At 42.0% G+C, this 16130-nt stretch overlaps 1 protein-coding gene across 1 annotated transcript; it reads left to right on the forward strand.

Moving 5' to 3' along the window:
- The first annotated feature begins 291 nt into the window (after nt 1–291).
- Nucleotides 292–14507, forward strand: OLFML1 (olfactomedin like 1). Its single transcript, XM_083500156.1, has 3 exons — nt 292–1117; nt 6583–6874; nt 12045–14507. The coding sequence occupies exons 1-3, from the start codon at nt 992–994 to the stop codon at nt 12821–12823; spliced, it is 1197 nt and encodes a 398-aa protein (XP_083356282.1). The 5' UTR covers nt 292–991; the 3' UTR covers nt 12824–14507.
- Nucleotides 14508–16130: the final 1623 nt, after the last annotated feature.

The raw sequence follows: 16130 nt of genomic DNA on the forward strand, positions 1-16130 counted from the left end.
AGAATTCTATGAGCCCTGGCTGGGAAAAGCTGTACCAAGAGACTGGGGAGCATGGCTGGTTTCTGGACAACCTATGAAGCTATGAGGGATGTGACCAGGACTTTTTTCAGGGGGAACTCAAGGGAACTCAGTTCTGGCACCTCTCAGGTAGGTGCTATTGTCATTCTAAGAGAAAGAGGGAGGTGTTTATGGTGAGTTCCAGCACCTCTTTTTCTAGAAAAACAGTGCTGGGTGTGACAAGAGACACACTTGGGGTACAATGCTCTGCACCCCTTCTGTTGAAGGCGTTAGGTTGTAAATATGTGTAAATAAGGCATATTTGGTAAGGACACTAGCCTCCATTGTGCCTCATTTTCCCTGGTTAAGTGCCAAGAAGCTAGATTCTCTCGCTACCTCCAGGCAGAGATTGGGGTGGTAACATTAGGGCTGGAATATGTCCAGAATTTCCCAGACATACAGAAACAGTGTCCGGATATAGCTCAAAAACTTTGCCGGAAAAAACCTTTTGTGTTTGCATTTTCACTCTTTTAAATATGGCAACCCTAGGTAACAGTATTTGTCTGACATTTTTCTCACCTCAAAAATTGCATGGTATTTTGTGGAGGGTGAGAGGGGAAGTGGCCTTGTTGCACAAGAGCATGAAATCCACTTGAATCATACCTATCAAAACAGTGACAGTCTGGAAGCAGCTGAAGAATAATAGCTTTGGCTCAATACTGCTAGCCTACATGCGCTGCACAGCTCAGTTTTGAACATCTGGACCCAATCAAAAGATCACGAGCTGGAAAGCACTCCTAGAAACAAACTTATGTAGCTTAGAGCTTTGCAGAACTTTATTGTGTTAATGAGAGACTGTGGGAGCCTAAACAGCCATTTTAAATCACACAGTTGTTAAGTTTTGTTTTTGCTTGCACACAGCACAGTGCTGGGCAGATATTCAACGGAAGCCTCTAGCGTCAGTGTTTAGGGTGTTTGAAGGTTTAATGCAACAATGGCAGCCATACAGCTCAGATTCTTATTAGTTTCATTCTTTGCAAGTATTGCGGGAGAAGCACAATATGTAATGCAAGATGCTGGATTGGTGCACTACATGGACCGCCGAATTCTCTCAATAGAGGTATGTGGCTATATCAGTGATATCTGAAAAATGATTTGATTTTCTGTGTAAAGTGGATGTGTGCTGGGGAAATAAATTGCTTTCCTTTTAAAATGAGCTCCTTTTTATAACTGTAGCTTTGATTATGCACAGTAAAGGTATAAGGAACAGCCCAAATGCAAGGTTGTTTATGAAACTTGTTCCTGTTGATTTTATTAGCAAGTAAACATGCATGCTTGGAATGGGTGCAATCCAGCTAGAGTTAAAACACTTTTAAGTTAGTTGATTTTTCAGTGGAAAGCAAGCAAAGGTTTACAGTGTGCTGAACAAGGGCAGGATGGGATCTGGGATATTTTCACTCTTTGGGGGGGGGGGAAATCCATTTGACAGTGTATGAAATTTGAATGCCACAAGGAGCCATCTACTCTTCAAACAGGACTTCCAATATCTCAATTTCTGACCTTTACTACATAGGTGTTCTGGTTAAGCTAAAGAGATTCATTGCATCCATTTTCACAATGCTAAGAGGGCAAATGAAAACTCCTGGATCTTGAAAACACACTTTTTTACTCTAGCAGTTGGGTCCCCAACATGATCACTGTGGGCACCATGGTACCCTCATACACCTCCTTGTTGACAAAGGTTGGGAACTCCTCCTGTAGCATTATGAATCATATGCATTCAGTCAATGTAACAAGCAGTGCTATTTTTCTAGAAAAAGAGGTGCCGGGATTCACCATGAATACCTCCCTTGTTCTCTTAGAAAGGCAATGCCAGCCACCTAAGAGGTGCTGGAACTGAGTTTCAGTGAGTTCTTGTTGAAAGAAAGCTCTGGTAACAAGCTTCAAGAAGTTATAATTGTTTCAACACTGCATGTGGGTTAGTAGAACAGGAGTTCGCTGTTAACTATGTATTGTACTAATTAGCAATGCAATTCTATATGTGGGTAATAATAATAATAATAATAATATCCACTGGGGCTTACTCCCATGTAAGTGTGCCTAGGATTGCAGTTCTATGTATACTTGCCTAGGAGTAAGCCACCCAAAAAATCAATGCTTGCTTTAAAAATCAATGCCTGCTGTTCTCTTTCCCATTATGAGTGAGAACGTTTGAAATTTTGAGGTGATGTTGACATTTCTTGAGAAAAGGTGCAGGCTAGCTATTGTGCACAAGAAGGACCCATATTTTACTTAGCAGGAGTCCATTAACTTTCACAAATCCTTGACATGAAGGTTTTTAGCATCGTTTCATCTTCAGGCCAGGTCAATAGCAGCACAGGAATGCTTCAACAACAACAAAGCTGGCAGTTCTGCACCATCTCTTCTCAAAGGGCTTACAATCTGAGGTAGATGGGCACAGCAAAGGGAGCAAAGTCAGGAAATGGCAGTGATTAATGGAGATAAGTTAGAGGACAGACAAGTAAGAGGCAGTGAAGAAGCAAGCAGGGTGAAGCCAAGATTATGTGTGATTACTACAGCTGTCACTTGATGCGGCTGAATAACTGCTATAATCAATCATTGTGTGATCAATTGTCATGGCTTGCTGCCTATTATCTCCTCAGACAGTCATGCCAAGATTCGAACCAGGCTGGAAGGTGATAGCTATAGAGATGTCAATGAGACTGCTTTGTCCTGACTCACAGAGCCAGGGGTTTATAATACTCACCTCAAATAGGAAGTGAGAATTACAACCCCTTAATTCTTCCCTGGCTCAGATTTCAATCTAATCTGATGAAGAATTCCACTACTCCCTGCCCCTAGCTCTGCCCATCACTCAGCCAGCCCTCAAACCTGCATCTTCCCACCCCCTTTCACTACTAACCACTTACCAGGCTGTGGATATTACTCCAAGAAAGGAGGTCTCTCTCACCCACAGTTCCTCATTTACTGCTGTTTGGTGTCCCAGGCATGAGAAATATGTTTTCCCAAGAGTTAATGATATCCAATAGGATGGGGAGGACACCTAGAACTTGCCCCCCAGATCTGAGGTTCCCTGTGCCTGATTTATAGGGTAGGAGTGGTGGGTAGCAGAGTGTGTTTCTGATCTTGCTTCTTCCATGAATTTGCAGTTACTCCAGTCATTTGTGATGTTACACATCTGAGTCAAATATGCAAGCTCACGTATTTGCAATCTCCATACAGTACTTCTATTTTTCAAGACAGGCAAGTAGGAAAAAAGGGTCTATGCCTTCCCTTCTCTCACACAATAGCTCCAGTCAAGGAAAGAAGGGGAAGCTGGCTTTGGAGGATCTGCAAAGCTGGAGCTCTGAGTAACTGTACTCAGCGGACTCTTTTCTTTGGCTCCATCCCCTCCAGCTGTGCAACATCTGGATCAGCAGGGGCCTCACTGGTGTCTTCCACCAGCACAGCTACTATTTTTGATGCCTCCTGGGGGGGAAAATCAGTAGGTTGTGGTGAAATTTTGCACTCAGCTGTTCTCAAACTTTTTGTAAATGTCCCCCCCCCCCATTTTTAAGTGTACATATGACAAACACATGTTTGCAAATATATATATATCATAATATAGTGTACCATATAGGTATACTAATCCTGAAGCCAGGACTTGGTTTTTACTCCCTGTTAAGTTTATACTTGGTAGCAATCCTGCATTTGCTCTATTAGTATGTGAAAAAGCTATGTGTTTGAGGCAAATCCAGTCTTTGGGATTGATGGAACCCTGGAGCCAGGAAGAATATATTTGTGCTAATGTATATTTGAATAGGGAAAATCCATAAAGAACAGGAAAAGTGCATTTATACACCCAAAAGTCCACCATAGTTACCAGCAGTGATACTGCTATGTTTTCTGGATAAAATAGAGGCTGAACTTTTTAGAATACAGTGGTACCTCAGGTTACATGCGCTTCAGGTTACAGACTCCGCTAACCCAGAAATATTACCTTGGGTTAAGAACTTTGCCTCAGGATGAGAACAGAAATTGTGCTCTGGCGGCGCGGCGGCAGCAGGAGGCCCCATTAGCTAAAGTGGTGCTTCAGGTTAAGAACAGTTTCAGGTTAAGAAAGGACCTCCGGAATAAATTAAGTACTTAACCCACTGTACCACTGTATTCTTTTATGAGGGGGAAAAAGAATTACGATTCTGCCAAAGAACTAGGTGGGCTGTGGTTTTTTCATTGGGCATACATGTTGCTTATATAAGAATAAGTTTTCTACCTCTTTTCTCATTCAGTACATTTACCTTGCACCAAAACAACACTCCTAAAATGTCCAGTTTCCAACTGTTCCATAGTGCATGCCTAGACATGTCTACTCAGAAGCAAATTCCACTGTTTGTAATGGAGCTTACTCCCAGGTAAGTGTGTATTGGATTGCACACCCAGCTCCTTAAAAAAAAAAAAAGTTTCTGTCCTTTTGGGCCTCATTACGCTTCAACTTAGGACCAAACTGACCAGTTTTACCTCACATGGTTGTTTCTTGTTTAGTAACCACTACAGCAGGACTGAGCCATCAGGAACATGGTGGCAGGGAAGGACTTTAAAACTTTGTCCCTGCCATGGTCCCAAGCAGAATTACAACCCTTGTCTGCCATTTGCAATGGGAAGCTCTTGTTGAGGAAACAAGTTCTAAGGCACCCATGTGAACTCACCCTCAGTCTGCCAGGATTCACGTAGAAAACAATGCTGGTGGCGTGAGAGATAAGATGCCAGAGCCTGACCTCTGGGAATTCTGACTTGAGACGTCCACTTCCACTACCACCCTCCAAGGGCCATACTGCGTGCTTCAATGCTAAAATTAATTTTAGAAAAATCTCTTAGTTAAGCCAGAAGAGAAATGGAATGCTGAGCAACACAAACAAGAGGGACAATAAAGTAATGGAATGCAGCTTACCAAATCAAGGAAGTTGTTTTTGGTGGTTTCACCGGTGACCTTCTCATAAAAGAATATTAACTTTAGAGTAGTTTCTCAGTGGGGTTCTCCTAACAAGCCGTCTGCAGATTTCCTGGTGGAGAGGGTGGGAATATGACCTCACCCCACTTTTCTGCATTATTCCAAAATATAAATTTGTACTGTGTCCCTTCTCAGCCTTCCTTATTCCTAGGGGCATCTCTGCATGTGTTTTTAACATATCAGAGTGTTGTTTTCCTTATGAGCAAGCCCACGATTGGGGACATGGGTGGCGCTGTGGTCTAAACCACAGAGCCTAGGGCTTGCTGATCAGAAGGTTGGCGGTTTGAATCCCCGCGACGGGGTGAGCTCCCATTGTTCAGTCCCAGCTCCTGCCCACCTAGCAGTTCGAAAGCACATCAAAGTGCAAGTAGATAAATAGGTATTGCTCTGGCGGGAAGGTAAATGGTGTTTCCGTGCCCTGCTCTGGTTTGCCAGAAGCGACTTAGTCATGCTGACCACATGACCTGGGAGCTGTCTGCGGACAAACGCCGGCTCCCTCGGCCTATAGAGCGAGATGAGCATGCAACCCCAGAGTCATCCACGGCTGACCTAACGGTGAAGGGTGCCTTTACCTTTAAGCCCACGATTGACCCAGGAATATACAGCTGTAAATATAACGATTTGTGTTTTAAGTGCATTATACAAATGTGACACTAGATGGTGCAGATAAGCTTGCAGCTAATTCCATATATATTTTAAAACTTTTTTTTTTAAAAAAAAGTATTTTCACAGTGTTTTTTATATCTGTGTAGATCCACCTCCACTGTCTCATCCTTCCCCCATGGTAAAGGACTGCATGTACTGTTTCTGTTACTCTCCACTGCATTCAAAACACCATGTGTGGCATGGGTGTTCTATGCAAAGGCTCAGTTCACATGCTTCCTCCTCTTTTTCTAGAAAAATAGCATAGGTTATGTGCATGGTAGGAGGAAAATGCAAGTGCCTGCTCTGTCATGGAAAGAAGATCATTGCTGGCTCCATAAGCTTAGGAACCAGCTCTAAATGTGGAACAGACCATCTATAAGGGCTGGATAATTAAAATCTGGAACGCTGTTTATAGGGTAAAGCTAATAAATATGGTAAGAATCAGAGAAAGCAGACAACTTGGTGACCTCTTTCTAGAAAAACTACATCTCTTCATAAATTATTGGTGTAAATAAGATTCAAGACCATGTAAATCTGTATTACTCAGAATTTGGCTTATTTTTGAATTCCCCCCCCCCCTTTTGTTCTTTGTTCTGGTGGTTGTTGTTGTCTTTGCTTTGCTTTTGTAAGGTTTAGAATTTTTATTTTTTTAAAAAAGACATTTGAAAACAGATTGCAACATTACAAAGAAAGCTTTTCAGATAGAATAAACGAATAAGGAACTTGGCACCATGCATACGGATTCATTCTCAGAGTTTGATCCCAATAGTTTCTGGCAACAGACATTCAGTAACATGTTGCAGAAACAGGAGACATAGTTAATTTGTCTGAAATGGAGAAAAGCAAGGTTATTTTAAATGTAGAGCCTATTTGGGAAAACCATTAAACTAGTTCTCTGTCTATAAATGCCCCTGTCTGTGTTCTAACTAAAGAACAGGTTAAACAAATGCAATCAAGATATTGCAGATTATGTCCAGGAATTCCGAGAGTTTTCCAAGAGGATGATGTCGCGCCTGGAAGGACTCAACGTTTTGAAGACAGATCTTAAAAATGATGTTGACCATTTGTTAACAAGAGTGGAAAGAGCGCAAAGGGAAATTGACTATTTTGAATCGGCAAAGGAGTCCCCCGACACCTGCGTGGAAGTCGACGAGGACCTTGTGGAGCAGCAATTAATGGAACAAGAGGAGTCGAAACAGAAAGTCAAGCTCATGCTCAATGCAAGTAAGAACAGTTTAGCTACAACATTTTAAAATTATCCTTTTAGACCAGGGATAGTGAACCTGTGGCTCTCCAGATGTTGTTGGACTCCAATTCTCATCAGCCCCGGGCAGGTTGGGCAATGGTCAAGGAGGATGGGATTTGTAGCCCAACAACCCCTGGGAGGGCTATAGGTACCACATGCCCACTTTAGTCAATGTATCAGTATTTCAGCTCAGTTCTCATGGTGTGAATCTTTCAGTGTATACATACAGTATCCTGTTGAATTGAAAGCGGATCAGCCTGATGAAAACATTATGGTAACACACCAATTCCCATCCCTGTTTGCAGCATCAAACCATGAAATAGAAGAGTAAGAATTTGTGTTTCATGGTTTTATGTTGCAAAGCAGAGATGGAGTTGCTGGACTCCAGTTCCCATCATCATTGACCATTGGCCGTGCTGTCTGGGACTGATGGAAGTCAAAGTCGAACATCTGGAGGACAACAGGTCCCCCCGTTCTGCTTTAACATCAACATAATTGGCACAGGACGGTATTCATCTAAATAACTGTGCAGGTGAACTTTCCCCCTTTCCTCTCCCCTGATGTGCCCCCATCACCCCCAGATCTACTGTGGAGGGTTGGGTCAATCACCAGAACAGATTTGGGTGAAGGCAGAGAGGGGGAGAACATTCTGTTGCACAAGAATAAATCCTTGAGATGATGGATCATTCCCATTAGTATTACTCTGAATACAACCCACATATATAAATAGGGAGGGATTGTAAAGAGATGGAGATGGCTTCCATCTGCAAAAGATCCCCCCCCCCATGTGTCTCATTATTTCCTGCTGTTCAGTGTCAAGATCACGCAAGAACGTGAGTAACTTACAGCACCGTTTTATACCAGGCTACCCAGAAGTATGTCCCAATGGGTTCCATAGGACTTGTTCCCAAGTATTGTATTTGTTTATAGGTTTGCACGGTTAGCTGCAAACTGCAATAAATAAATACAGAAGTTAAGAAGAGCACATCAAGATTTAGTGAAAGTCTTTATTCCTTCTCAAATCACCCCAGAGGAATGTTTCTGGGTTCTGAAATACTGAAATATAATCCATACACCTTGGACTTCTTCACAGTTTTCAATTTGGGGTGATCAGTCGTTGCACTGGTTATTAGATTCAAGCATGGCATGCACACCAAATAACAATAATTTGTAATTTGAGTTTCAAAAGCAATGGGTACTTAGTCCTAGGAGGACAATATTATTGCTCTCTTTTTTCTCTCTCTTCATTGCATGATTGCACACAAACACACACAAGAATATTCTTGTACCTCCTGTTCATATACTTGTTACATTACTTTTGTAGTACAGGAAAACATACAAAAACGGTGGCATTATAAGAAGATTGCCCTTGGGAAATTACTTATCACTAAGCTAGGGAAGAAAAATGACTTGTTCTTCCACAGTGTGCTTTCGGATATTCACATAAACATTACAAGCTATGCAAGCCCTTTGCTGCTCTGTGAATATCCCTTTCTAAACAGTTAATGCACAAAACATTCAAAACTACCAATATTTTCTATATTATCCATATATCTAACCCAAGGTCATAATGGAGGTCTTCCACCTTTGGCTGATCCGCCTTAAAATCTGTTGTGGTTTTCTTGCAGCAGACGTTGTTAAAATGTGGGCAATCTGTCTTGATCTAACTTAATTTTTGCTGCAATAACTATTCTTTGTTCAGCCTGTGCCTAATTGTCACCGTTTTGACATGGTCTATAAATTTATATTTTCAATTCAGGAAACTCTTGGTTTGTTACCTTTCCTTTTTTCAGTTACTGGATTGGATTCAGATTAAAGATATTTGACCCTAGCTCTGCTATAAATCAATGGGACAAATCAGTAATGACTGGATTTCCAATTGATTTTAGTGAGAACCACATCTGTCCCCAACTCTTAAGCATGTGGGACAGATGTGGGAGGTACTTTGCAAGCACAAAAGAATCATTTCCTTGTTATTGGTTTTGATGCAGGCTGGCTGTGATATGGAGCACTATCTATTGTGAATGTTTCCAGTGCAAGGCTGACCAAACTGAAGTTGTGGGAGAAATGTTCTAGGCCTCTTGGACATCACTGATCTTCATTTCAGTGGCTAGAAGTACTATTTGTCCTTCTTTCAAATAAAGCACAAAAGTCTCATTTTAGTCTGACATGATTCAGGGCTCCCCAGTACTGAAAGGCTTTCAGGGCTGTTAGCTATCCCCCAACTGTATACATAAGCAATAGCTATGGGCATCCAAGACTACAAACTCCCCCAAAGGGAATGGAAATATATCCACTTGTTTCAATTAATTTGGAGTAGGCTCCCGAAGAGGAAAGTGATAGTACTACAGAGATAGTTTCATAAGCCTGTTCTGTAATGTTTTCTGCTGCAGCTTCCTACCTAAAGGGCTTGTTTACTCTGTTTGGCTGCAAATGCTGCGTCTTATTAAAAGACATTCTTTAGAGTCCAAACAGGGTCTCTTTTCACTCCGTATTGCCTTGGGCAGGCAGAGGATATGCTTGGGTCCTGGATTGTGCCCCAGAAAGAACTGCGGATTTACAGTGGTACCTTGGTTCTCAAACTTACTCCGTTCCGGAAGTCTGTTCCAAAACCAAAGCGTTCCAAAACCAAGGTGTGCTTTCCCATAGAAAGTAATGCAAAAGGAATTAATCCATTCCTGACTTTTAAAAACAACCCCTAAAACAGCAATTTAACATGAATTTTACTATCTAAGGAGACCATTGATCCATAAAATGAAAGCAATGTACTGTGCTATAAAATAAATAAGACAGTATTGTAGATGATAAAAATTAAAATTATTATTTTTTCTTACCTGCACTGATGTTAGTCATTGGATGGGGGGGGGGAGGCGTCTTTTATCCATTTCTGCATTCACACAATCAGTAGCTGAACTGGGTTCCACAGTGACAAAAACGCAAAATAAATAGCAAAACAAAAGCACCAAACTTAATCCGTTCTGTTTGACTTCCGAAATGTTCGAAAACCAAGGCACAGCTTCTGATTGGTGCAGTCACCCGGGAAACAATAGCTGACAATCGCATTAGATGTTTGGCTTCCAAAAAACATTAGAAAACTGGAACACTTACTTCCGGGTTTTTGGTGTTTGAGAACCAAGGTACCAGTGTAGCTGGGGAGGGTTGCCCTTGTGACGAAGTATACAGGACTTCTTCAGGAATGTTCCAATATCGGGACAGAACTAAGGGCTGGTTCAAATCAGTTTTTCTTAGCCCTCATCAGAGGCTGCTGTTTGGGTAGAGAAAGTATGCGGGGGGACATACTAACCCCCCAGCATTTCAGAACCAAGGTCTTTCATCATGTGAATAGGAGGCTCCCTGTTTCAGACTTTTGCCCTTCTTCAACTTAGAAGGTGATCAGAACAGCAATGGGGGGGGTGAAGTTAGTGCCCTTGCCCATGCTCAACCCCATGTTTACTTTCCCTTACCTGCAATGCCTGAAGATGTCTCATGTGGTGTTTTGGTAATTATACTGTGGTGAATGTATGAGTGTTGTTGAATGTATGCTTGGCTGGCTTTTGCACGCAGAAGCTTCCAGAATCAGCTTATAGTGTCTCCAGTTTTGTTTTCATTTCTTTTAAAAAGGAAATCAGGTAGCAGAACTCCTGCCAGGAGAATAACTCCCAGTCTAAGTAGATAATGGCCTGCCTGCCTCATGTGGCTTTCCTCTCTGCTAGTCCAAATGCAAACAAACCAATGTACCAAAAGAGTATTGTGGCTCATGGGGATTCTATTAACAAAAACAGGTGGAACGCCAGCGTGAGGAGAGACTGAAAGTTACTTCAGAATAACCCAAAAGTTAATTTCTCTTTCATCTAAAACTAGAGCAAAGTCTGGTGCATGTGGACTATCCATAACAAACCATATCTGTCTTTTGGACTTAAAATGGTTCTTTTTCAATTACTCTAAACACGGGGGAAGCAGCTGCCTGATTTCAGAGGACAGGTATAATTTCAAGGAAAAGAGATGCAGATGTTAAGAACATCTGGTCAGCAAGTAGTCGAATGGGAAAACCATGCTGTAGAATGGGGAAGTGTGAAGAGCTCCACCCTAGTCCCTGTAGTGACTGCTACATCCTCTTCCATAGACTTTGTTTGCTGCTAAATTGATTTGACAACTAGGAAGTCCAGGTGGTACTCGGTGAAATTGACTTTGGTTTGGGGGCATCCAGTTGCTGATCTCTGATGTATCCAATACCAGCCACTCCTATCCCTAAAATTCATCGAGGGCAAGGAGTTTTGCTCATGGTTCCTGCTAGGATTCACTCTACAGGGCCTTTTTAATAGTGGCGCCCCAACTTTGGAAGATTCTTCCCTGGAGCCATGTTTGTCTCCTTGCCTGTTTATATTTAGATGTCAGTCAGGAGTGCCAACTTGAATGAAATATTGTGGGGACCCAGGTAAGCCCCACCCCATGTAATCACAACATGGTGCGCACACACAATTTGAATGGCAATGCCCATCAACCTTGCAGGAGCCCGGCCCCCTCAAATATTTTATTGTGGGAGCTGAAGCCCACATGGCCCCATGGAGTTGGCTCGTTTGATGTCAGTTAAAGACAGATGTGAGTACCCGGGCTTTTACAAATCGAGGCTACTTGTTTTGATGCCCAACAGCTGGAAATGGTTATTGCATTTAAATGGTTATGATATTGTACAGATATTTATGGCTGTTTGCATGAGTTTTATTTATTGGCTGTATTTTGTTGCTCTGCTTTATCACCCTGGGATCCTTTGGGAGGGAGGGCAATTCAGAAATCAAATAAATAAGCAAGCAACTGGCTGTGAAGAAACAGGAGACTAAAACAGCACAATACACCATAGAATACATCATATCTGCGGATGCTTTTCTGGAAGTCTGCTAAGGCAATTCTGGCTTGGGGTGTATCAGACAGGATAGAGATAGATCAATTTCGATAATCTATTCACTGTTCCATTTCGTTGTTTTCTTTGACAGAATGTAGACCAATTGTGACGTGTGATGGTACAGGAAACAATTTACACTTTCCTGAATTATGCCGGATGGGGAAAATATTCAAATGCTAAAACAGAGAACTTACAGCATGTGTGTTGATGCTTCTTTTTGTATTTACCTCCCCCCCCCCCTTTCAAAGGTTGTAACCACATGATTGCAGGCTTCAAATCCCTGAAGATTGTAAAGAAGTCTGGAGACACACAGGGCTCATGGCTGAAGGACCCCATCAAGAACCCCCAAAAGATCTATTTCTTAACTGGGGTAAAGAACAAAATTGTAATGGAGTTTGCAAATATCCGGGCTTTTACTGAAAGCGGTGAGAAACAGTCAGCTCGCAGAGTTAACCTGCCCTTTTCCTGGCAAGGGACAGGCCATGTTATATATGACGGTTTTCTGTTTTATCACAAATTTGGCTCCTTAAATGAGATAATTAAGTTTGACATTCAGAAAAGAAATGTAACTGGCCGGCTGCTGCTGTCAGGAGCAGGAGAAACCTTCGCCTACGATCTTCTTCCTTCCACTAAGATAGACCTAGCTGTGGATGAACTGGGATTGTGGGCAATCCACACAGAGCCAGATCCTGGTAGAAAGCTGGTCATTTCTAAAATCAACTATGAAACCATGGCCGTGGAATATACGTGGGACACATCCTGCAAAAGCCAGAATGCCGAAGCGGCTTTTATGATGTGCGGCGCCCTGTACGTAGTGTACAATTCACCAGGGGGAGGTACATCTCGCATCGAGTGCATTTATGACACCTTAGATGCCATCAATCCTTATGAAATCCCGACGCTTCCGTTCCCCAAACGCCAGACAAGTCACTCCATGGTGCATTATTACCCCAGAGAAAAGCAACTCTTTGCCTGGGATAATGGATCCCAGGTCATTTACAAGCTCCTGACAAAGCTAAAAAACTAATAAAAGCAACAACATAGAAATCTCCTCCAAACTAAAAAACTTGCCAGTGTAAATATGGTAATGAATTTACAAGTACTAGTGACTGAGAGGTTATTTTTTTCTGCTTGCCCACAGCTTACACTTATTTTTACACTTTATTTTGCCTTTAAAAAAGAAGATTTTTCACCCCTTTCCCCTAGATTGGTGCAGTGCTCTGGAAAGGCCTTTCCCTTCCTTGCAAACAGAGCCAACTTTCTGAGGCAGCAACCTGAATTTGGTGGCAGATTGGGAGGGAGGCGGCAAATCAACAGGTTAGGGTGTCTGAGGAAGTGAGAGAAAGAGAAGGCAATACTGGTTGGTATCCCCCTCTCTCCTGATAAGAACTTGCATGAAAGTGGCCCCCCAACTTTTCTCACAGGCTCATATAAGATCAGTATAAACAGTTAGACCTGGTGAGCATTTAAGGTCCCCATCCCTAATTTGCGGGTTGCCATCTGATTAGATTTCACTTTGATTCTGATTTGATTTTAGGATGTATTTTAATTGATCAGTTGATTTTATGGTAATATGTTATATATTTAATGTTAGCCGCTCTGAGCCCGGTTTTGGCCGGGGAGGGCGGGGTATAAATAAAAATTATTATTATTATTTGTGAAAGAGACAAGCATGTAATTCTTGGCCTGGGCACAAGGGAGAATAGTACATAGTTACTGTTGTTTTGCTGCAGCCACACAACATTGTACACACTGGTTGCTTTCAGTCCCCCTTCTCTCCCAGCTATCTTTCTCTTTCCTTTCCTGCTCATTTTCCTCCCACCTCTGTTCCCACCCAGAACTTCTCTTTCCCTGGAGTAAACAGGGTGTCCCATTCAGTGTGGGATAATGGCTTGTTACTTGTAGGTCTGATTAGCACCTGGGAGACTAGGGTTCAAATCCCCACACAGTCATGTAGCTCACTGGGTGACCTTGGACCAGACACTCACTCCCAGCCTAACCTGCCTCACAGGGTTGTTGTGTGAGGATAAAATGGGGAGGAGGAGAACTACGTCCCCCACTCTGGAGCGCCTAGGAGAAAAGATGGTATATATATATAGGCAATAAAACAAAATAAATAAAGCCACACTATAGATACAGCACACTTTTAAAGCACAAGACTGCCCCAGAAAACTGTAGTTGGTTACATGTGCTGGGAATTGGCTCTGTGAATGGTAAACTCTGGTTCCCAGAAGGCCATGTGCTTTAAATGTATTGTTTGGATATCACCAGGGATACCATTGGTGTTCTACTTTAACAGCAAAATGACTTGCGGTACCACAGCAAACAGATGGTCAGCGGGGGGGGGGGGTGCAGAGGGGACTCCATAACTGCAGCACCAGTTACTTCAGATCAGGTTTCCCACTGTAAACACACAATAGGTTACAGGCAGTTCCCTCTTGACAGCAGTCTCCTGCACATGTGGTCCCCTCCTGCAGCATGTTTGTGTGTGAGGGCTGCCCTCTCACTAGAAGGGGACCTAGGCATAAAATTCTGACTGCTCTTGTAGCGCCTTTTAATTCTGATATATTTTAATGGAGCACAGCGAGTAACTCTACATTCCACCATGTAGACGCATGCTATCTATATAACGTCATAGCAAACGGTGAACTTGTTTGTACTGTAGAGGATATATTTTTTAAAATGAAAAATAAAAGATCTATATATTGGCACCCTTGGCTCTTGATATTTAAGGTGGTCAGAATTCCAGGTTATTAGCCAGAGCAAATAATGGAGTTGGGGGACAAAAATGAGCTGCTATGACGAAGCCATTCTCAACTGAAGCTCATCACTTGGAAGGCAAGCTATAATTCAATACAGAGCAGAAAACTGGTAGAATGATTAGGGAAGTGGTGTTTTAGTACAAGACTCAATCCAGTTGGTCGGTGTTAAATATCTGCTCCTGTGAAATGTTTGCAATGTGAATCATCGTAGGACACTTGAAAAGTCAATCGGAAATAGTAGGGCTCTTGAGAATTCATAATAAACAAGAGGGGCTTGTGAAGTGTTTAGAGACACATTTATGAAAAGGATGTCTAATCTGAGTAAACCAGTAGTCAATTAACACCAGTTTAAACAAGGCCCAATAAAATAAATCTTTTGTCGTGGGGAAGTGATTTATATAAAGATTTTATGCCTGATTAGCCTGGATCTTTGAACTCACATCTTGACACTATTTCTTCAACCCATGTGGAATTACTACTAGTACTACTACTACTACTAACAACAACAACAACAACAACAACAACAACAACAACAACAACAACAACAACAGATTAGGCAATCAGTCCTTTTGAATTTGCTTCTTAATACTTCAAGCAAAAATGGTTAAGCTAAACATTTCCTTCTTGCCTTTGATTTTCTTCTAAATAGCCCAACAAATTGCTATGGTTGCTTGTTCCTGGGTAATGCTAAAAAAGCTACAGTCAGGCTTCTTCACAAGTAAATGTGTTTTGGAGGACATCATTTAATAGGGTTTTACACGTTTGCATAATTGGTATCTGTCTAGGGCTCTTATGATGGGCATGTGTGAGAGCAAATTTGGATAAATAAAACAAGGGAAGGCTATTTCCAGCTCAGCTCTAAATAAAGCACCATGAATAATGTATGCTCATCTTGGAAGGCAAGCTTTTGATTTTAAACATATGTGCATTAGATATTCATTCCCGTTCTTCTGCAGTGTTTCTGTGTAAAGTGAAGTTAATACTTCACAGGAGACAACATGCAAATTAAGGCCTACCTGCCTGCAATCTGTGGTCCAGAACAGAGATCATCATAGCAGTTATGATGTACAAGGAGTACAAGGAGAGAGTTTTCCAGCTCTGCAACTGAATGGAAGAAGAATCCTGCCAGGTCCATACAAAGCTTCATCTCTTTCAGCATACTGATTCCCATGATCCCTGAGTCCATGATCAATAAGCATTTCTGACTGTTGTCCCCAACAGCTGGCATTCACTAGCATATTATTCCTAAACATGGAGTTTTGTTACCCAGGCATCATGGCTAAGAACCGCTGACATACTTACCCAACATAAATTTGTCAAATCTTTTTAAAGCTGTCTAAGTTAGTGGCCATCACCATATGCTATGACAGGGAATTATGTAACTGAAGTGTGCACTGTGAAGTATCCTTCCTTTTGTCTCTCCTGAGCCTACAGTTGATCAATTTATTTTGGTGACCCCCAACTTATTTTGAAAGAAGAAGAAAGCTTGTTTCATCTAACCACTTCCTTCACACCTGCATAATTTTCATATAGCCCTATTCACACACTTGGTCAAACATGTGTGGACTTAAA

The sequence above is a fragment of the Podarcis liolepis genome, assembly GCF_965112155.1.
Source record: "Podarcis liolepis genome assembly, chromosome: 1".
In the NCBI taxonomy this organism is placed as follows: domain Eukaryota; kingdom Metazoa; phylum Chordata; class Lepidosauria; order Squamata; family Lacertidae; genus Podarcis; species Podarcis liolepis.

Coding starts and splice junctions, on each gene's coding strand:
- OLFML1 (XM_083500156.1), top strand. CDS start 992: ATGGCAGCCATACAGCTCAGATTCTTATTAGTTTCATTCTTTGCAAGT. Junction 1,118..6,582: donor GCCGAATTCTCTCAATAGAG/GTATGTGGCTAT, acceptor TTCTAACTAAAG/AACAGGTTAAACAAATGCAA. Junction 6,875..12,044: donor CAAGCTCATGCTCAATGCAA/GTAAGAACAGTT, acceptor CCCCTTTCAAAG/GTTGTAACCACATGATTGCA.